General features: G+C 36.2%; 1 protein-coding gene and 1 long non-coding RNA gene across 2 annotated transcripts; one reads left to right on the top strand and one right to left on the bottom strand.

The window, feature by feature from the left end:
* Positions 1-17,575: 17,575 nt before the first annotated feature.
* On the bottom strand, positions 17,576-20,682 carry LOC148854978 (protein DETOXIFICATION 16-like). The gene is made up of 8 exons (XM_088982562.1): positions 20,246-20,682; positions 19,490-20,034; positions 19,318-19,404; positions 19,062-19,118; positions 18,717-18,955; positions 18,299-18,417; positions 18,074-18,160; positions 17,576-17,970 (listed from the first exon to the last, which is right to left on the bottom strand). Exons 1-8 carry the CDS (start codon positions 20,537-20,539, stop codon positions 17,917-17,919), a joined length of 1,482 nt encoding a protein of 493 aa, XP_088838688.1. The 5' UTR covers positions 20,540-20,682; the 3' UTR covers positions 17,576-17,916.
* Positions 20,683-21,180: 498 nt separating this feature from the next.
* On the top strand, positions 21,181-22,634 carry LOC148854977 (uncharacterized). Its single transcript, XR_016095018.1, has 2 exons — positions 21,181-21,526; positions 21,669-22,634. It is a non-coding gene; the product is annotated as an uncharacterized LOC148854977 (long non-coding RNA).
* Positions 22,635-23,343: the final 709 nt, after the last annotated feature.

Genomic DNA, 23,343 nt, shown 5'->3' with positions numbered 1-23,343 from the left:
TATGCCCTTTGGGTAGTTATTAGATCATTAATCATTTTCTTTTATAATCAAACTGCATTAATTAGACAAAACCCTTATATCTAACTATGATCAATGAAATCTCTCAAGTGTTATGTTTCTGTGTTTTTTCCCCTGTAACCAGGATGTGTTTCAGTTTGAAAGTTGAGAGTTCTTAGTTTCTTTTATGTCAAAACAAACGGAGCTTCAAAGGGACTTATATGGACAAGCCATGTGAATAGAAGACCTACCTGGGCTATTTGTTTATGGCTGAAGTGGTTGAACCGAATGCATTGCTTTCTAGAAAACGAATTACTAAGGAGGTTGTTCAAGGCTTCAAAGTTAAAGCCAAATTTGGGTTATACCTCTGTACTACAAAAAAAACTAGTTGGATTATACTTTGAATATTTTATTGTTTAATTAAATTAATTAAATGACAAAGCAATGAGCCATTCAATTCAACCACTTCAGCCGTTATGAAATTGGTCCTGATCTTCTGAACCATTGACTAGAGTAACATATTCTACTCTATCGTTGCAAAAGCATGCACCTATCAGGAGACAGGAATTCACTAGTGGTGGTTGTGCTTATTGTTGTAGAATTACAAAAACACCCCTGCCAAAAGTGTAGGTGTCCATTTTACAAGTGAAAAAAATTTTAGCTGTCCACGTTCCACAATCACATTCTGTTCTGTCAGAGGGGGCAGTAGGGCATTCCCTCTGTGACAGTAACAGTGTTAGAGGCATGACTGTGGACTAATGTCTTGCATGGCGGGAGCCTGTTACAGGGTGTTTTATTTGAATTTAAACCCAATTGTGTGTCCGTAGTTTATTTTATTGCAGCATATGTGAACCCCAACCACACTAAGGAGCTTGCTAATAACCTCTTCTTTCCGTGCTTGGTTGGTATTAGACTATATGTAGCTGATCTTAACTGTCCACCAAATGGGAGACTGCTTAGATTGGCCAAGCATAGAATTTCTCTGTCCAGATCTATCTTATGCTTATAATTTGTGGTGATGTGTTAGGGCTGCAGTTTGTTGGATTACTTGGGTGAAAGAAACTCACAGAGGAGAAAAGTTTGGAAGTAATATTGGAGGTTACTCATATTAGGGTGATGCATTGGTTGAAAACTTTGGACATGTTTGCAAATTTCTTATAGATGAGTTGTTAAGAAAGTGGAAGGAAATTGCAGAATCAGCCTCAGTTATAAGAGATGAAAACGGGAATCTGTTAGCCATGCATTCTGGTCTAATTAGGGTGGGAGATTCTTTGAGGGCTGATATACTAGCAGCTCTTGAAGGGGTACAAAGGGCTAAAGGCATGAACATTAATAAATTAATCATAGAAGGAGATTCTGAAATTGTGGTGAACTATCTAAAAGAGGACAATACTAGGCTTTGGAATTATAACAATTTTTTTTGGAAAAGGTAAAGTAATATTTATTGATAAGAAATTAGCAACTGACACATTACAACTTCTAAAATTCGCAGCTATAGACACCCAAGAAATCAACTTGCCCACTGATTTCTAAATTAATTCATCCGAACTTAGAATCTTGTTATTGAAAATCCTTCTATTCCTCTCGGTCCAGATGGACCAAATTACAATAATTGGAACCATCTTCTAGACAGTCTTCTTTTTCTTGCTCAAACCCATAAGTTGCCAGCAACACAATAGCTCTTTTACTGATCTCGGCATCACCCAACATACCTTCAAGGAGCTGAGGAAATGGTTCCACATCTGAGCAGAATACGGACAATGGATACACAAATGGTTAGTAGATTCAGCACTGCTCCCACATAGACTACAAGACAAGTCCGAAACCTGAATTCCCCTTCCAACTAGGTTCTCCTTAGAAAGACACGGACAATGGATGCACAAATGGTTAGTAGATTCAGCACTGCTCCAACATAGACTGCAAGACAAGTTCGAAACCTGAATTCCCCTTCCCACTAGGTTCACCTTAGAAAGACATTTATTAAGAGCCATAGTCCACTTTTGTTGGGTTATTGGGATTCCATACTTGCCGATCTGGGAAATTAGGAACACCCCTCCAATCGGGATTAACAGCCAAAGATATAACAGAGAACACCCCATTAGAGTTCCATTTCCAATGCCACTTATCCTCTGAACTATAATCCAACTCTTGGTTTTGAAGACAGATCAACAGATTCAAAACCTCTTCCACCTCCCAATCAAAAAAATTCCTTCGAAATGAGGGAGTCCAAAGAACTGAACCACCAAAAATACTATAGCACTTTGCAACTGAGGCCTTTTGATTTGAAGCACACTGGAAGAGTAGGGGGAATGACTCAGCAAGAGGTGCATCTGAGCACCAAGGCTCCTTCCAGAATTTGGTCCTGTTACCATTACCAACCCTAACTGAGACCCCCGCAGCCAGAGCTGAAAAGTTCTTCATTATCCCTTTCCATAAAGAGTTACCCCAGTTGGGAAGAGGGTCCCTAGTTCTCCAATTGCCCCAATTCACACCATATTTTTTGGCAATGATAGATTTCCACCATGCATCATTTTCTATACAAATCTCCAAATCCACTTATAGAGGAGAGCAAAATTAAAAGATTTCAGCTTCCTGATACCTAACCCCCTTCAACTTTGGGGAGGCAAACTTGCTCCCAACTCACCAAGTGCACTTTTTTCTCCTCCTCCCAGCCTCTCTAAAGAAAACTCCTCTAAAGCTTTTAAATCTGATTTGCAACCCTGTTAGGAATAGAGAATAGAGACAGAAAGCAAATAGGTAAATTGGAGAGAGTACTCTTAATCAGAGTCACCCTACCCCCAAATGAAAGGTATTTTTCCTTCCAAGAGGCCAGTTTCCTTTCCAATATCTCAATAACCGGGTCCCAAATTGTAGAAGAACCACCACTCACCCCCAGAGGGAGTCCCAAATATTTGACTGGAAGGGATTCAATTTGACAAGCCAAAATATCAACACACTCTGCTAAGTTGGAGACATGAGCTACTGGGATGATTTGGCTCTTGTTCCAATTAACTTTAAGACCTATTGTCACTTCAAACCAAGACAAAATCCCAAGGATTAACTCTACCTGAGAGGGAGAGGCATCCACAAAGCACAACGTATCACCTACAAATTGAAGAATATTCACCTTCTCTCCCACTGGCATGATTGCAAAACCTTCCCACTCACCTGAAACTACAACCTTCTTACAGAACAAAGTGAGGATCTCCATTACACAAATAAATAGAAGAGGAGACAGGGAGTCTCCCTGTCTAAGACACCTGGAACTATCAAAGAAACCTGTGGACTGTCCATTAACCAAGACTGAGAACTTTGGAGAGGTGATACAAACTTTAACCCAATTTCTCCATTATTGCCCAAAATTCATTTGGTGTAACACAAGATCAACACATCTCTAGTTAACATGATCATAGGCTTTTTCAGTATCAAGTTTACAAATCAATCTTGGGGAACCTGTTTTTTTCCTAGAACGAATGAACTCATTGGCAATGAGAATAGAGTCCAACATCTGCCTACCTAGAACAAAAGCACTTTGGTTATTTGAGATAACACTACCAAAGACTGCTTTCATTCTCTCAGCAAACACTTTAGCAAGGATTTTGTAGAAGCTATGTAGAAGACTAATCGGCCTGAAGTCCTTAATATTCATTGCACCTTCAATCTTTGGAATGAGGGTTATGAAGGTAGTGTTCAGACTTCTCTGCAAAGAACCCCTCTCAAAGAAATCCTGGAAGAAATTCAGAATGTCTTGTCTCACCACATCCCAGAATTTAATATAGAAAACATTTGTAAGGCCATCAGGCCCTGGAGATTTCTCATCAGCCAACAACTTGATAGCTTCTTTTATTTCCTCCTCTAAGAAAGGTCTCTCAATAAGAATTGACTGCTCATCGCTCAACTGATTAAAAGAAATGGATCTAGGAAAAGGTTTGAAGGACCAATACTCATTGTACAGTTTTTTATAGAAGCTAGTTGCCACTAGTTTCATATCAGTCTCACTGATACTTACCCTGCCCTCTCCCTCCAACCTGGTAATTATAGAAGCTCTAGCTCTGGCATTTGCCATTTTGTGAAAAAAGGTGAGTATTCCTATCCCCCTCTTTCAGTCAAGCCACTTTAGCTCTTTGCCTCCATTTTATTTCTTTCGACACTGCCAATTTATCAAACTTTAGCTTTGCCTGAGATCTTTTTAATCTAAGCTCCTTAGAAATAGGACCCAATTCTTCAGCTTTGGAATTACAATAATGAAAAGAAGAAATTTAAGTTGCTGACTAAGGACCTTGAAGTTCAATGTACATGGGTAAAGAGAAGTACAAATTCATTGGCAGATGATCTAGCTAGGCAAGGGGTGAACAAAAACTCTATTTTTTGGGTTTTGTTGTAATTGCTTTATATTTTGGGTGTACCTTGCCTGTATTTGGGAGTTAAAGAGTGTTTAGCTCCCTTACTAATCTGAATCTATAATTTTGTCAATTTTTTAATAAAATTTACTGTTATTGATAAAAAAAAAGTTATACCCCATGGTGTCCAATTAATAAGAGCCGGTCGTAAGACTTTATGGTAGTTGGCTTTGAAAGGTTTTCAGCTTTCGATCAATTAAAGTCAGATTTCTAGGCCCACTTTAAGAGTTAAATCTTGATTCCCTTCAAGGTTGATCCTCAAGCATGGTCCATGTACCAGATATTGAGAACCAGTTCATTAGTTTTTAAGTTTTCAACACCTTGGCCAGGCTTACCACATATTGAGAATCAGTTCATTTTTATATGGACAAACTGGATAGATTCCCTTTTTCACAAATAGTCTATTAGAAGAAGATCAAATGTAATAGGATAGCAAGCTATGCATAAGATATCTCTAATTCTGTAGGTTGCGATGACATGACAAGTTGACAACTGTGATGTCTACTAGACTCAATGTTGTATTTTCTTTTCTTCTTCTTCTTCTTTCATACAAGACTCAAGCAAAACGAGGGGATGGGGATGGGGATGGGAAACCTGGCTAAGGTATTCACAATGATCTGGGCCATCTGGCTATCTTAGGGAGAGGCTTCTCAAATATATGATGATCGATACTTTTACTATGGAACTTGACTGACTCTTACCATGATTTATCATAAAAAAAAAGCAACAAACAAATTTCATAATTTTACATTAACTGGAACGATGGATTTGTTGATTTTGTCACTTCCTTTACCTGTGCAAGGAGAGGAAAATTAAAAAAAAAGAAAAGAAAAATTTGATTATAGAACAAAAATAAAAAATGAAAGATTAGAAGGTCTTGCTTTGTTGCTCCCAGTCATTCCTTGAGGTTATGGTTCCGAGAAAGAGCATTTGCAAAAAGACAACAAATATGATTCCCACCCAGGATCCCTGTGTCTCATTTTCAATAGACAATATCGATATCAATATCAAGCATCAAAATCATTTTCTTTTAAGTTTTAACAACTAAAAAGCCCAAAGCCATGTGTTACAAAAACAGAACCCATTTTATGAGTAAGAAGGATGAATATATACACCTTTCCTACAAGATGAAAGACAAATGCTGATAAAACAGCAGAAGGAATTTCCACAAGATTGACAAGAGTGCCAGTTTTTTTGCCCATCTTCTAGCTATGCCTAATGTTATAGAGATACTCGCTGTTTAATTTAGTTACTAAAATATATAAGAAATCCATTTAACTGAATTCAAGGCCCCATTTGTTAGTATTTAGTGGGGTAAGTTGATCAATCAGTAAATTGATCATGAACCCCGTGTTCATTTGCCGTTATATTGGGTCCTATGGTAACTGAAGATATCGGAGAGTATCAATTACCCAGACTCTCTTGCGAGGTGAATAATCAATTTGCCCACATGCTGATAACATTCTTTCATTCTTTCTCTCCCACCTCTCTCTTTCATCTAGGTAACTTACATAACTCAAGAACGCTGGAACTTCACTTACCTGAACACGTTTGACTTGAGAAACAGTTGCCCACATAGACCTATTTACCCAGAAGGAATACTCATCCAATTGGAGAACACATTTTCTTTTGATTAGTGGAAAATTTATCCTAGAGTAATTTAAAATTGTACTAACCTGAAAGAATAGACTTTATTCCACCAAATAAATAGGATACTGCTATTAGCAGCATTATAACTGAAGCATATCTTACTACTACATTATTGCTGTAACAGTAGCTCCATACTCCACAAACCGAGACCAAAATTTAAGTCTTGCGTAACCCACTCAATTGGTAATCAAGGCTCAATTTGGATGGAGTACAAATATAAATATGTACAGTGCAAATCTTAAATTTTGTATTATTTTGTATGTATTTGTATTCCTTTCAAACTGAGTCTAAGGCTGTGTTTGGTTGCAGTGCAATTTTATTTGTACTAGTACAAATGTACGGGAGTACAAACACAAAAAATGTAAATTTTGGTTTAATTTTGTTTTGGATTTTACTTTATTCTGTATCATGTCTGAATTTATTCACTTATACTGGAATCAAACAAAATAAGCTAAAATTTGAAACAGAAATAGGTCATAATTTACACTCAAATCATTTGAACTACCATGGTTTTGCATCAGTGCAAATTTATTTGCATTGCAACCAAACACAACCTAAGAAACAAATGTTTAATCAAAATTGTATTGGATTCACTATTTAAATCATTAGATTATGAAAATTAGATGTTGAAATACATGTTTGATATTTATGTGTATATATATCTTATAATACAAATTTTATGATTGAAAGGTATTGTAAACTTACACAAAACCAATGTTTTCAAAACTAGATTGAACCGGTTGGTCGGATTGGAGAAATAGGAACCAGTCACTTGATCGGTTCCATTTTACCCCAAAACCATTCTTTGGCCAAAAACTGTTGATTTGGTTAGCATACTGTTGACCCAGGCGGTTGGACCATCAAACCTTTTGACCCAAGAACAGTTTTTGGCCATTTTTTTAGTTTTCTAAAATTTTTATTTTTATTTTTTAATTTTTTTGTCAAAGCGGGCTGTCCGTTTGGACTGTTCGACCTGGGAACGATTCTCTATCCAGTCCAGTTTTAAAAACCTTGCATAAAACTATGCATTGAATAAATTTGAACATAAAAGGCATTAAACATATTTGAGTATTGAGCAAAAGACTAGAAAGAAAGAAAGAAATTGTTCACCTGGTTGTCATCACTGATGTTTCAAACTTTGGATTGGGAAGAAGGATAGATGGGAGGACCCCTATTTTGAATATCTAGATTTCCAAGCTATTCCAGGTTAGCCAACAATTTAATATAGGAAAAAATTAACAAAATAACTTCGAAGTGAAAGAACTGAAATTACCAGACATGGTGACCAAAGGAATTGGAAGCCTAAAAATTTTGAATACATTTTATAGAGCCTCCTTTGAAGAACTAATCCAAAAGCTTGAATAAATAAATTGTCAATAGTAATACATAGATCTAATAAGAGATGGTATTTGCCAAGGTTGTTGGATACAAGATAGGATTAGCTGAACACAATAGTTGTTCAGAAGGCTGTCATAACACTAGACATAAGTCGGATCCACAACCATTCAACCTTTCAATATGGATCCCATGTATTTTATCACTGGTGTGGGGCATTACCATTTATCCCACAGCCTGCAACACAGCTAAAGCGTTTAGCTAATTCGAATTCGTTGGATACCTTTTGTGGTTAAGCACATGGCGCCAAACAATATCATATGCTTGGCATACATGTAAAATCGTTTGCCAAGGTAGTGGGTCTATGTATAGCCCAGGCATATGCATATTGTTTGGCAGCATATGCTTGACCACAAAAGATATGCAACTATCTCTTATTGGGTTGGTGTATTACTATTGGAAATTTATATATGTCATGTTCTTTTCTACTTGCAAAGATAACTGGATAGCTTTTCAAATTAGGCACTTGCAAAATGTATTCAACTTTAAGGCATGCAATTCCTTTAACTATCATGTTATGGTAATTTCAATATTTCTTTCACTTGAAAGTTACTGTTTTAATTTTTTTCCTACATACAGTTAGATTGTTGGTAGCTGACTTGAAATAATGTTTTAAAATATAGAGGCATGTTGTGACACTTCCCTCTAACTGGAAATGCGAGAGGCATAAGTCTCTTGAGTACAAGGAGGTCTAAGCCTCCTTAAGAGGAAGGGGATGAGGAAGAAGAAGATGATGAAGGAGGATATTATCTTTGGTTTTTATGTATGTTTTTCTTTATTATATTTTTTTATAAAAGACGTCTTTTATTAAGAAGAATAAAGATGTATAACACTAGCTGAAATCTTTCTTTTCCCTTTTCATTCTTTCCCTTCTCTTCCCTTTTTTTTTTCCTTTTTATTTCCCTTCCTTTCCTTTTCATTTCCTTTCATTTTTATTTCTTTTCCTCTTTTTTTGTATGAGGTTTTTAACGTACACCTCCCATGCCTTTTAAAACATTGTCTGAAACAACTTGGAAATTTGGACATTCGAGATGGTGGTTCTCCTATTTGACTTTCTTCCTAATCCAAAGTTAGAACATCAATGATGATTGACGATCAGATGAATATTTTTTTTTATAGTCTTTTGTTCTAGGCTCAAATATGTTTTATGCATTATGTATTCAAATTTTATTCAATGCATAGTTTTATGTGATCAATTTGAAATTCCTTTCTCTCATCAAATTTGTATTATAAGATATATACACATAAATATCAAACTTGTATTCCAATGGTTTTCATAATCTAATGCTTTAAATAGTGAATCCAATACAAATTTGAATAAATATTTGTTTTTCAATTACCAAGGGAGTGGATTATTTAACACTAATACTTCGGTTTATATGATTCCCCAGGGACTCAGAGGAGTTATCAAGTTAACCAAATGAAGTAAAAGTTATGCTCTTAAATTCATTCCAATGTATGATTATTGATTACCTTCTGAGTTAACATTTATTTATTTATTATTATTTTTATGTCCTAAGCATAAGCTTTTTAAGTGAACTACTAGATGCCCAAAATCCACAAGCCACCAAGCTACTTTGTTCATAAGTAGTAAGAACAATACAGTTTGTTCTTTCCCGTTGATGCAATTTTCAATAGTTCTAAGACAAAATTTTCATTAATAGTAAGTAATTGCATTCTCCAATAGGATGAGAATCCAAAATTCTGGATCTCCTACCAACAGGACACTGCAACTGTACATTAAGAAAATCTTCCCATGAATAGTAACATGTAAACACCGAAGATGTTCCAATATACAGCTGTAGTGTCTTATGGGTAGGAGATCCAAGCTCAGTTTGGAAGGAGTACGAATGTAAATATGTACAGCGTAAATACATATAAAATAATATGAAATATAATGTTTTGCACTCTACATATTTGCATTTGTACTTCTTCCAAACTCAACCTTAGGGACAGTTAAGATCAAAGCAAGAGGAATGCTGACATGTAAAAGAAAAAAATGCCCCCCCCCCCATGTATACCGACAAAACAAAACAAAGATAAAAGAAGAAAGAAGAAATTAACAAACTCAAACATATTAAGGGTCTGCTTGATTTACAATTGGAATGCTCCATTCCCATAATCTGTTTGGTTCAGACAGGAATGAGAATGGGAATTGAAATCAGCAGGAATGAGATTTCATTCCTAAGAGAGGGACATAGAATGACCATTCTCTCAAATGGGGGAATCCCATTTCAGCAAGAATGGGAATGGGATTTCGATTTCATCCAACCAAACAGTTGAAATCAGAATAGCCCTTTATGATTCCGATTACAAACCCCTATTTCTACGAACCAAATGGGGCCTCAGAGTCATGTGAAATAGAATAAGAGGAGTTGATCGTTCCAAGTGGAAACCAGTGAATGATAAAGAAGAAGTGGCCATCGAAGCCCCAGCGAGAACTCGTTCACAAACATGACACCCATGAGCATCCTATATATATATATCATTTGATCAATGTGAACATCCAATGCCGTTTTCTTTATGGATTTGAACATGGGATGATATTTTTTTTTTGGGGGTATTAATCACTGCCTGACACCCCTTAGGGGAGGATTTCTAACATAATTGCACCACCGTTGGGACAATTCATCCAACACACCAACATGAGAGGATTTAAGATCTTGTTCTTCACTTGCCATCTCTTCCTTGTGATGTTTGATTCTAAGAATGCGATTAAAGCACTGCAAGATGGTTTTTCAATTCCCTGAAAATATAAGTCTGGATGGATAGAATCTATACTGTCAAAGGTAGTTTGGTTTCTCTGTCTCTTAGTTATATTCTTAGAGATGACAATAGGGCTGCCCAATGTTTTGGCCCAGAAGGCTAAATCTTTTGAGTAGTGGAAAATTGGATCTGCTCCTCACAAAGTGCGTCTCACACTAACCGCACATCACATCACAGCCCTCTGTTGGGAACATTTCTCATGAATGACAATCAAGTTGAGAGATTTTTAATACACGGTCGAAACTTGAAAGCACTATTAGGTTGGTGTGAGGGGCACTCTGTGAGGAACAAATCTTAATTCATTTGATGAATGATGGGGCAGTCTTGTTTGTATAGAACGATTGTGTTTCTTCCTCATGTTATTGCCAGTTTTATTTACTTTTCAAAAAAGAAAAGAAAAAGGATTAACACAAATAATTTGCGTCGATATGTTGAAGTATTTACAGTTACATACAAGAGATCTTTGTGTACCAATCAATAAGGTATAGTTGTTTCACATAAGCCATTTGTTGAGATAATGCTTAGATGGGGAGATCTTCTTGAGGGAGATGTGATCTGCTCCCAACAAGACCTTGCGACTTGTCACATTACAATTTCTTTCTTTTAGGCAAGAAAAAAATTTATTTTTATTTTTCTTACATAATCCCACATTCCCGTACTTCAGGTCATTTGCCAATAGAGTTGAGGGAATTCTTCCTTTGAATCGACAAAATTATTGTCACGTCAAAACTGGATTACCCTCAACTGGGAAGATCATTTTTCTAAATTATTAGTTTTTTTTTTTTTATAAAAAATGAATTAAAAATAAAAAATAAAGAGTGAAAATGTATATAAAAGGAAAAATCTATGATATGGGAAAGGCTTTGATTAATCAAAACGCCTGTGAATTTTGATTAAAACCGAATTGATCGATTATCACTTTCCGGGATCATAATCTAACCCGTCTTTTATTACTCGGGCAAGACTTTGTTACCGGTTGGTTAATGCCTTAATGGATAACCAGAGGAAGATCGTTTCATTCCTGTTAGTCTCCGGTGGCATGAAGGGCATCATGGTTGTGATTCACATTAGATCCATGCACCAAATACTTTTGAAGTTTAAACAGTTAAGGGCTGGCCCACCGGACAGTAAGGGTGTTAATTGAACTGGATTTGGTCCAATTCAATCCGGTCCAATGCAAGTCCATTATAAATGGATCTGATCCAATCCAATTCAATGAATATTTTGGATCATTTTGAACTGGTTCAATTCAATATATAGACCGTCTAATTTATTCAAATTTGTTTTAATTTAGATTCGTTTCAATCCAAATCCAGTCCATTGATACCTATGTTCTTATCTTATTTCAATGGACTAGATATTGATTTAATCCAATCCAATTCAATATAAATTTATTATGAATGGACCAGGTCCAATCCAATCTAATAAATGTTTTGGACTGAATTGGTTCAATCCAATATGCATCCAATTATAAGCAGGCTTATTTAATAGGCTGAGATGGACACCTGGGCCTGGTCCATATCAAGCAGGCCCTAAACCCCATTCCAATAGCTTGACTTAATGACTTATTTGCAATCCTAAATTTCACCAAACAAAAGGCCTGTTTCTGTCGACATAAAATGGACTGAACAATTTTCATCAGGCTGAAATATTTGGACTAATTTTTGCTCCCTTTACCAATTTACTCAAAACAAATTAAAAGGTATGGAGGAACATTTTAGCAAAGCAAATCAAAAGGGGTGGAAAGCGAAGTTTACACTACAAATGAGAAATGACTGGAAATAATAGCTGAAATGTTTCACTGTAAAAGCCTTCCATCCACTTAGAAATATTTGTAGTTAAAAGGAGTAAATATGCAATTAAGGTCCAGTTTGGAAGGAGTATGAATACAAATATGTACAGTACAAATATATACAAAGTAATATAAAATAGAAGGTTTTGCATTCTACATATTTGCATTTGTACTAGGCTCAGTTTGGAAGGAGTATAAATAGAAATATGTAGAATGCCAAATGGTATTTATACTCCTTCCGAACTGAGCCTAAGATGTGTTTCAGTATGAGAGTAGATAATTTTTAGTTCCTTTGATGTAAAACAAATAGAGCCTCAAAGGAACTATATTCACAAGCCATGTGCATGGTAGAGTAGACCTACCATGGGCTGTTTGTTAACCGCAGAAGTGGTTGAACTGAATGACCTTTTTTTCGAGTAAAAGGTTGAATTGAATGATTCGTTGCATTGTTTTTAGTAAAGCTATGTTTAGTTTGAAAGAAAATGCAGGAAAAGGAAAGGAAAGACGGGAAAATTGTTACAAACCTTGTAAAGGTTTTTCTACCTTTTCCTTCCTTTCCCCATCTTTTCCTTCAAACCAAGCATAGCATAAATGAAATGCTGTAAATGTCGGTTGAAGCTAAAGTTGGATTGATTATTATACCGTTAAAAAAGATAAAGCAATGAGTCATTCAATTCAACATTTTCAGCCGTTATGAAATGGTGATAATCCTTTGAAACATGGATAGAGCAACATTTTTCTGCTCTACCATTGCAAAAGCAGGTGCATATCTGCCAAAAGAACAGGTGCCCATTTTACAAGGGGAGAAAAATTTAGCTATAGCCTTTGCTGTCTACGGGGCTCTGTAGGTGCATGTATGGAATTCACTAGTTCCAAATCATCTGCCAAAATTATAGGTGTCCAGTTTACAAGGGGAGAAAATTTTAGCTGTCCACAGTTGAAACCTTCGTTGTATACAAGGCTCTCCCTGTGTGACGCGTAGGACCAGGTAGGCACAATGTTGTAAGTAGTTGCATTTGAAATACCGTTTTTTTTTTATCAAAACTTATTTTTGACAGTTGTCTAAATACTTGTCAAGTGCTCTTTTAACGTGCCGAAAGTGGTATCCATTAGAAGGGGAGAAAACTTTAGCTGTCCACATTCAAAACCTTTTTCTGTCTATGTGCCACATAAGTACATGTGGAATCCATGCAATGACACATTAAGAGAGAGAGAGACTATATGAAACAGCACAAACAAAATCTTGGAACTGCCTGACTGTTTACCAAAACAACCAAAAAGCAGATTACAGGGTATTTATTTTAATTATAACTAAGGATACGTTAGGTTTGAATTGGATTCGATTGGAATCACAATAATATATTCTCGAATTCTCCCATCTATTTGATCCAAATGGGAATTAAAATCAGAATCATAATTAGTTGGAATGGGATTTTTATTCCCTGGGGAGAGGGAAAGAATGACTATACACTCAAAGGAGGGAATATTACTCCACCAGAAATAGGAATCAGATTTTGATTCCACTCGGCCAAACAATTTCGTTCTGATTTCGATTCCAAATCCTGTTTCCGCAAACCAAACGGATCCTGTCCTTCATTTATTTCTCAATCACAGGAGAATCTATTATGTATGACGTACAATGGTTGATTGGTTGTAACAAAAGTGGGTTCTGACTTCCGACCCTAGTGAAGGAGCTTTGCTAAAAACCCTCATCCTTTGTGGCAGTCAGAGATAGACAGTGATGTAACAGATCTTAACTGTCCACCAAATCAGAGACTACTTGCATCCCTCAATCCGCATCAATCTGATATGAGCCACTTTCCTTCATTGAGAGAAGAAGAGAGTTCCTTCGATCACTACTCGGGCTGTAGTGATGAAATACCCATCAAAGAAGAGAGGATCCGAGACCAATTCACAGAAAGCACGTAGAGTAAAGATAAAGGTATAGTAATTGATCGATATTCTTATTAGATTAGTAAATATGTAGCATTTGTATGTGATAATATCTCTAAGATAAAATAATCTATTATTTATGGACAGTTTCTAAATAGTTATAAGTAGACAGTTTCTAAAATGAGAGTAAAGGACATATATGCCCTCTTTATGCCCATTGTATATTTAGACAAGAGGGATAGAAAACATCCAATGAAAATTATAGAAAGAAGGGACATTCACTCTTTTATAGATATTATAGACATAGATTGATGATTCAAAATATATAGAGGGTCATCTCTGGACCATTACGATGGGAATCAAGAAAAAAAAAGATATGATTGTAAATGATTGCTAGGATGAGAATAGGTGTGTTGACAGATCTTCAATGATTTTGTAACAACCTTATGTGGACTGATCCTTTGGGGTGTATTATCAAAGTGAATGCGGCATTGTTCATCAGATATCCTGCCACATGCCCTACCACGTGCCCTTTGCTGTGAAAATCTTGTAACACAATCTCATGAGCAAGTTCGGATGGCAATTTTCTCCATCCCCACCAAGTACCCAGCCTCCCTAATCAGGTGGGGATGGGATGGAGATTGCCTTAGCAGGGAGAGGGTGATGATGGAATTAACAGGAATACCTGATTGGGGATGGAGAGTGAAGTCCACACCCCGCCCAAACCTCGATTACATATATTAAATATATGTGTATATATATATTATATTAAATATATAATATTATTTATGTTATTTATAACATTATTTATATATATCAAAATATATTTAAAATATTATTTGTATTTTAATTTTCCTTTATTTTAAATAAATACCTTTCTAAAAACAAACTTTTAATTAAAAAATTCAGGGATTCAAGTCCCGATAGGGATGCCCTCTTTAACGAGGACCGGAGATGCAAGCTAAAATTTTTGACAGGGACTAATTTGAAACTCGAGGTTGGGATGGGGAGTATGATCCCCACCCCAAACCTGCCCATTACCATTCCTACCCTAGGGGTCATCCCCTAAACCTATAACACCCCAAAACCCATTAATATAGTTCCATTAATTATGGTAATTATAAATGTAGTATCCAATACCTAACAAAATTATTAAAAATTTTCAATTATTTATTTGGAAATGGGAAGTTTTATAATTTAAGTTTAATAAATTTAAAAAATGACTAATTATTGCTAAAAATTATAGTAAATATCGACATTACTGAAAATATAACAAATAAATTTATATTTATTGAAATTAAATTTTCACTAAAAAATTGCTGAAAATTTTTAATTATTGTTTGATAGTATCATTAAATATTAATAAAATTGACCAAAACTACTGAAAACATTAGTAACTACTTATTGCTAAAAATTGCTGGTAAATTTTAATTATTAAATTTGTATTTATTAATATTTTAATTTATTATTAACTTTTAGTAATTATTGATTTCAATAATTATTTTTCGAAAAAATTCCGAAATTAAATGACCAAAATCAGTAATTTTCAGCGAGTAATTCTTAGTAATTAAAATTTTCAATTTACCAAAATTATGGAAAATTATAGTTTAGGTGTTGATATTTACTAACTAATATTCAATAATATCAGTAACTATTGTAAATATAAAAAATATTTCATAGATTAATTTAACTACCCAAATTAATTTATTTAATTAAGTTACCCACGTTTTTTGTTTTTAGATGGTTTATAATATAGATAAGAGGTGTTTTAGGAGGAATTTTAGATTGGAGAGATTGTTTAGGAGAAATTTTAGGAGGGAGTTGAGCCAATTAGTAACATGAGAGAGAGAGTGTTGGAGTGGAACTCTAGTGAAGAAGAGATGGCTGCCGCGTGGCAATATAGATTAAGAGGTGTTTTAGGAAGAATTTTAGTTGGGAGAGATAATTTAGGAGAAATTTTAGGAGGGGGTTGGGTAAGTGATTGAGAATACGAGAGAGAGAGAGAGAGAGAGAGAGAGAGAGTAAAGAAAGATTTAGGGGGTGTTATGTAGTGTGGATGAAAAGTGGTGGGTGTGGACTAGTCCACACCACACCACACCCTGTGGTAGGGACCAATCCACACCACACCATAGTCCACAACTGTTCTGAACTGTGGACAAATTGTGTGGACTGGACCAGTCCACACCTACGATGGTGTTTTATAGGCGTGGTGTGGATCAATCCACACCACACTTTTTGATTCCATGTATCTCATATACATTTTTGAATGATCTACACCAACATTTTAAAAATGACTCGGAAATGGAACTATTCTGGCCATTGGTTTTTAGGTCAACGGTTTGACCACCCAATTCGAACGGACAATCCGTTATGACAAACAAATTAAGAAAATAAAAAAAATAATTAAAAATAATAAATGATAAAAAACTGTTGAATGGGTCGACAGTTTGACTGCTTGGGGTAAAATGGAACCGCTTGCCTGGACGGTTCCCGGGTTGAACGGTCCGACTGTCCAGGTCAACGGCAGTTCAAAAACCTTGAACTACACAATTAATCATAAATATCTAATTTTTGCATCTTATATGATAAATATATTGAAAAATGGATCAATGAATTAATATTAACTAATAAATATTATTTTTTTATTAAAACAATAGTAAAATAACTAAAATTTTAAAAATACATTTTAAATATTTAAAACATAATTTTATTGATAAAACATTAAAATTAAAAAAAATAAAAAATTAAGTAAAATAATTAATATTTTATTGACAAAAATATTAAAATGTGAAACAAACAATAGGGTAGCCTTTCAGGGAAAGTGTGAAGTTGGGGATCGAAAATTAAGTGTGGATGGTACCTAACCACGAGATTTTGTTGTGGATGAGAAATTGGGGTGTGGACGGGACCTGTTCACGCTATATTGGGGTGTGGATAGGACCAGTCCCAGCTACACGTAACCAAATGCGACCAAATCTCATGGACGAGACTGAAAGATTTATGCGATTCCAAACACCGCCTTAGAGTGGCACTCTAGTATAGAAAAGAGGCCTACAATGTAGCGGCTACATGAAAGGGCTAGAAAGGGATAAGGGAGAAAGGAGAGAAAGAGAGAATGGGAAATGGGAGAAGGAGAGGGCTGCTGACGTGGGACCTAATCGCTTTATAATATAGTATAGATTTGTGTAGAGATATTTCCAATGCACAGCTGCAAGGGACTGTTAGGATGATGTGAGGAGCAAATCCAATTTCCACATGAAATTATATATCCCATGGTCCCTACCCAGACATACAATATATTAAGTTGGTTGATCCCAACACAACCATTCTTTGAATGGTTGTAATTTGAAAGTAGCGATTTCTTTGAAGAAAAGCATTCATATCACTTGGCCTAGCTTTTTCTTAAGTAAGACTAGTACAAAGAAAACAAGGTATTATATATATATTCTGTCCCTTTTGCAATCAACCCTATGTGATTTAGCTCGATATCAGAGTCCATGGTGGGATCTCTTTAAGTCCTGGTTCAAACCCTTGACAACTCCTAGAACTCCCCACATATTAAATTGGATAATATGTTCCCTACTTGTTAGACAAGAATCCAGTGAGATTTCTTGGGCCCAATTCAATGGTACCTTGGCCAGGTTTACAACATAATGAGATTTCATTGTTTTCACAAGTAGTCTATTAGAAGATCAAATGTAGTTTCATTGAGAAGGAAGGATAGAAAGCCATACAAAAGATATCATGAATTGTGCAGAATGAGATGACTACTGTAATGTCTACTAGATTCAATATTACATCTTCTTTCTTACAAAATGGTACATGATTTGCTTTATTGATTTTTGGCCGGGGCCAGGTGGGGTTGGGAAACCTAGCTACAGTATTCACAAATGATAAAGGTATCTTAGGGAGGCACACTTCAATTCTCAAAATGCATGATACCAGTGCCCCCAAATCTTTTCTATGGAATTTAACTCACCATAATTTATTGTAAAAAAAAATAACAAAAAAAGTTTCATGATGTCATATGTTTACTGGGATGGTGGATTTTTCGACTCTTTCTTTTGCCTTTTTTGCCTGTGCAAGAAAGAGATGAAAATAAGAAAAGGAAGAATTAGATACAAAGAACTGAAAATTAAAAAATATATATATATATATGAAATATTAGAAAAAGGCCTACTTGTTGCTCCCAGTCAGTCCTTAGTGTTATGATTCCAAGAAAGAGCATTTGTAAAAAGACAGCAAATATGATTCCCATCCAGAGTCCCTGTTTGTCTCATTTTAAAACATAAAATCAATATCAATATCAAACATCAAAATCATTTTTTTTTCACAAATAATAGGCCCAAAGCTATATGATATAAAAACAAAAGCTGGTTCATGAGTAAGAAGGATGAATATACACCTTTCCTCCAAGATGGAAGACAAAAGCTAATAAAACAGCAGAAGGAATGCCCACAAGATAATATGCTCCAAGATTGACAAAAGCGCCAATTTTTTGCCAACCACACCCTCTAGCTGTGCCTAAATGTTTAAGAGATACCAATTAATTTAGTAATTGGAATGCATAAGAAATTCACTTGGCCCACCTTAAATCTGTGACTTGTTTGATAGAAAAAAAGAAAGAAATAGAAAGTTGAGGGAAATTTCTTAAGGAATTTCTCTTATTTTCTATCAAACCAAGCATGGCCTTAATGGGAATGGTGCACATATAATCTTACTTATTAGAGTCTAGTTAATTGAGGAGAAAGGAAAATTAATTAGTTACAATTACTTATGATTAGTGAAAAAATTATTTTAGAGTCACTGAAAATTGCACTAACCTGAAAGAACAGATTGCATTCCATCAAATAAATGGGATATTGCTACTAGCAGCAGCATAACTGAAGCATATCTCACAACTTCTTCACTATTGCTATAACAGTAGCCCCATACTCTACGAATTGAGACCAAAATCAAACCCGCTAGTATGCCCTCAGAAAGGACCATGGACACAGCAACACGTACAGCCAACTTAGCAGCTTGTGGATTCTGGGCACCCAGTTCATTTGACACTCTTATGCTGAGAACAGAAGGACAAAAAAATTGTTTTCAAATTCAGAAGTTATACATATATAAATTGGAAAGAATTCAGGAGCATAACTTTTACTTAATCTGATTTAACTTGCCTGATAACACCACTGAGTCCCAGTGGAATCATAAAGACCAATGTACTGATGTTAAAGCTGCATAACCCACTTCGTTAGTAATTAATTCAAATGCAAATATTTAATCAAAATTGTACTAGATTCTCTATTTAAGGCATTAGATATGAAAATTGCAGACTTCACAAAACTATGTATTGACTGAGTTTGAACATTGAAGGCATTTCAACATGTTTGAGCACCAAGTAAACTAGCTAGAAAGAAGAAAAAAAATGTTCACCTGATTGTCATCGCTGATGTTTCTAACTTTGGATTAGGAAGAAGGCCAGATAGGAGAACCACCATCTCAAATGTCCATATTTCCAAACTGTTCCTCAATAAACCAAACAATTAACACTGGGAAAGAATTAACACAAACAAATCTCAAGTGAAAGAAGAATTGATGGAATTACCAGAGCATGATAGCTGAGGGAATTGCAAGCCTTAAAAAGCCAAACACATTTTGCAATGCCCGCTTTGAAAAACCAGTCCAAGTCTCTTTGCAGGAAGAAGAGAACTTGACATAAATTGCCAACAGAACTACATTGATCCAATAAGAGATGCAATTTGCAAGAGCAGCACCTCTGCTACCAAGGCCAGATTTGAATACCATAGCCCAACAAACAAGAATGTGCAGTAATGTTGTAACTCCAGTGCTTATCATCATCGGAAATACAATATTCTGTGTTTGTAGGAATCTCACAAAACATTGAATGAGGGCGTAGGCGAAAATACCAGGGATCATGTAACGTGAATAGTGTCCTGCTTCTGCTGATATTTCTGGGTCTTGCCTTATAGCTCGGAGAATGGAGCCTCCATTTGCTGAGATGAGAGCAAGAGGAATGCTGACAAGTAATAGAACAAGCATGGCTCTCTGCGTATGTATGCCAAGCATATGATATTGTTTGGCTCCATAGGCCTGACCACAGAAGGTATCCAGTGCAGTTCCTAGTCCAGTCTGATCAATAGAAAAAGGTAATGAAATTAAGAAACAGATAGAGCTTAAAGGTGTTCAATTCAAGAAGTAAGAGCCCAGTTTCATTTAGCAACCAAATAGGTCCGCAAGGGCTAACTAAGACTATCGTACCAAAAGAAGAAGAAATTTACAAAACCCAAAAGCATAAATTAATAGAGCTGTGTGAAAAAACAATGGGAGGAGACCATCGTACCAACAAGCAGAAACCAGTGAATGATGTGAAAGAAGTGGCCATGGAAGCTCCGGCGAGAGCTAGTTCTCCAAGATGACCCACAAACATCAGAGATATCATCTGTAAGCAGTACATTGAGAAATAAATTAGCATCAAAGGGCCTGCTAACCATAACTGCTTCTTCACTTCTGCAACAATCTTTGCTTTCATGGTTTCATCTCTGAATTCAACGCCAATTTCTTCATGGATCTGAACCTCCGAGCATTCAAGATCTTTCTGCTCTTCACTTGCCATCTCTTCCTCACCCCGTCTCATTGACAAACCCTGTGACTCCTTCACACTCCACAAACGGGGTTTTCTGACAGAGTTTAGCCCAAAAGGTTCATTCAACCTTTCTATCAACGTTTACTTTTATAAGCTATACTGAACACGTTGAAGGGTGCCTGCATTCTTCTCAGTTTCTGTTCATCAAATGACGTGAAGACAATGCATTCCGCGAGATCGGATTCAGTCCCCACGTAACGGTGCTCACACCGTATTCACAGCCACTTCACACTTGCAGCTGTGCATTGGGAATATTTCCAACACGGTGTAAGCAGTGTTTGGTGAGTACTTCAATCTATCCGAGTTCGCATTCCGCGCCTTCCATAGGAAGTTGTGAAAACGTTGCCTTGATATTATGAATCGAGAACACAATGCACGAACTATATATATAGTCTTTTAATCTTTATACAAATCTGAAATTAAAAGATTCCTCTTCAACGGTGTTCGTGCATGGGGCCCTACAATCCTTGTGGAGCCCATCTTCCGTCGATCCTCATACTTAGAAGGTTCGGTAGCTTTAGCCTTGAAGATTAACGGATTGTGTACAGTACAGATGCCCAGCCAAGCAGCAAGTCATTAATGAGGGGTCGCTCACTCTTCCGGATGCTTTTTCAGTGAACGGTCGGCCGGGTTAGTCGGTCAGAGGTTGGTAGGGATGCAGGGATTCAGACTTCAGAGTGGGGACGGAACCTGGTCGACGTGAGGCCCACGGGTCTTATCACGCAGAGCTTGCAGGTTGCAGTTCCGTTGGGTTGATTCTTGGGAGAATGACTGTTTTAACACACACTACGAGTTCCGTTGGGTTGATTCTTGGGAGAATGACTGTTTTAACACACACTACGAGTTCCGTTGGGTTGATTCTTGGGAGAATGACTGTTTTAACACACACTACGAGTTCCGTTGGGTTGATTCTTGGAAGAATGACTGTTCAACACATTCTAACAATTCTCAGCCAGAGTACAGTTGGGATAGGTGCCGGTATTTATCATTTAGAACATGTTTTAGGATGGGGTATTTATCATTTTGAATTATATAAGATTGCAGTAGAATCCAGAATTCTGCAGTACTGTACTTTTCTGATTCTTTTTTTTTTATCTGACTATGTGTCCGTTGTTGGAAGTGATGCCCAACGATCATCTCAATGATCGGGTTTGACAGGCCAGACGTTCTAAAGTCGGGAGACAAAGCTTCTTCACCATTCCTGGGCGAAGCTCAGCTGCTTATTCCTATATGCCTCAACCTGAATTAATACCGGGTCGTAAAGGAACTGAGAGTAGATGGGGAAAGAAAGTAGGGAATGTGTTTTCCTTGGCGAAATTATGGGGCATCTGAGCTGAGAGAAAAAGCTCGAATTTTAGTTGGTAGCTGCAGTGTATCCTCTGCCTATGGAGATTTCTGATTAAAAGGGTGTTTGGTATGATGTTTTCATATAATTACTGGTTTGTTTTTAGTACATTCACATTGTACAGTTACCTCGTATAGTTCATTAACATTGGAATCTCTGAAAGATTTGAAGGCTGTCTTTGGAATGATCTATTGAAAACCGGCAAACCAGTACTGGACCATCTGTCTACTGTCTTCTGAGTTGTAATTGGTATCCAAAGCCCCCTCATTCCCTTTTTAGCATTGTTTCCTGCAAGTTCATCGATAATTTATTCTTCAGGGATTATTTGATAGTGGCTTGGGATAATGTTTTCGTTTTTCAAAGACCCATCGTCCAAGGCCACAGTGATCGGCAGTTTCTCTGCAAATTGTTTGGCCATTGGAGGAAGCTGAAGAGGAGAACCAGTTGCCTAATCATCTTCGACACCAACATGATCGGTTATCACTTATCAGTGTTGCCTTCTATATGCTTGTAGCTAGCGGCAACTCATCGTCGTTGTCCTTGTCAATCTTCGAAAGATGCTTTGGTCGCTGAACCTCGGCGATCCTTCATTGTCGTGCCGTGTTGGGGTATCTGTTTGGATCATTTTGGACGAGTTGGGGTATCTGTTCAAATTGGTATTACTTTTGATTGGTTTCAACCCAAACTTGGTACATTGACATCTATACTTTATCTCCTATCAATGGAAGTATATTGGTTCAATCCGACCCAAATCAATAGAAATTCATTGCTAATGGATTAGGTCTAATCCAATCTAATAAATACTTTGAATTATTAAGGCTGCATTTGACATTCTTTATTTTAAGGATTTATCTTTTTTTGCAGTTAAAAACTCAGTATTTATAAAGAATGTCAAATGCAAAGTTTTAAATATCCATACATCCCATACATTGGTAGAGGCGTATCCAGCAGTATTAGTACTGTTTTTTATTTTTATTTTTTTCAAATCTGGTTCAACGGGGTCAGTTTAAAGTTCCTTCACCCACTGAACCGATTAAAACCCCGATACATCCTCTGTATCAGAATGCTCCCGATACGATATGTATCAGCCAATACATAACAATTTTTTGAACCTTGACCAAATACAACCTCTGGACTGATTCAATTCAATATGTCTTATTGGCCTATTCAATCTGTGTAAATTGATTTTGATTTGTATGTATCCAACCCGAAATCAGTCCATTGACACCTCTATTTGCGAGGGGTGGTCTCTATTAGTAAAAACTCTTCTTCCATATAGCGTCCTTATTGAGAATATCTCCTATCTATGTTAAATTCATGGGAGATATTCCCCATGTGTGCAAAGTTTTTACTTGGAATGCTGTTGCAGCTTATGCAGTCATTGAGCTGCGTTGACAGTCCCTTTCAACAAATTAAATATGATGGCTTTGGTCTCATGAAAACCTATTTT

Source organism: Nelumbo lutea, chromosome 4, assembly GCF_056320005.1.
Source record: "Nelumbo lutea isolate HS-2025 chromosome 4, American lotus-T2T, whole genome shotgun sequence".
Classification (NCBI taxonomy): domain Eukaryota; kingdom Viridiplantae; phylum Streptophyta; class Magnoliopsida; order Proteales; family Nelumbonaceae; genus Nelumbo; species Nelumbo lutea.
Note: the sequence above shows the minus strand (reverse complement) of the source record. Positions and strands in the feature narration are given on the sequence as shown.

Excerpts from the sequence above, each read along its gene's own strand:
- LOC148854978 (XM_088982562.1), bottom strand. The coding sequence starts at position 20,539 with ATGAGACGGGGTGAGGAAGAGATGGCAAGTGAAGAGCAGAAAGATCTT. Across the intron at positions 19,119-19,317 it reads ACATCAGCGATGACAATCAG|CTTTAACATCAGTACATTGG; the intron begins GTGAACATTTTT and ends TGGGTTATGCAG. Across the intron at positions 18,161-18,298 it reads TCTTCCATCTTGGAGGAAAG|GGACTCTGGATGGGAATCAT; the intron begins GTGTATATTCAT and ends TGAGACAAACAG.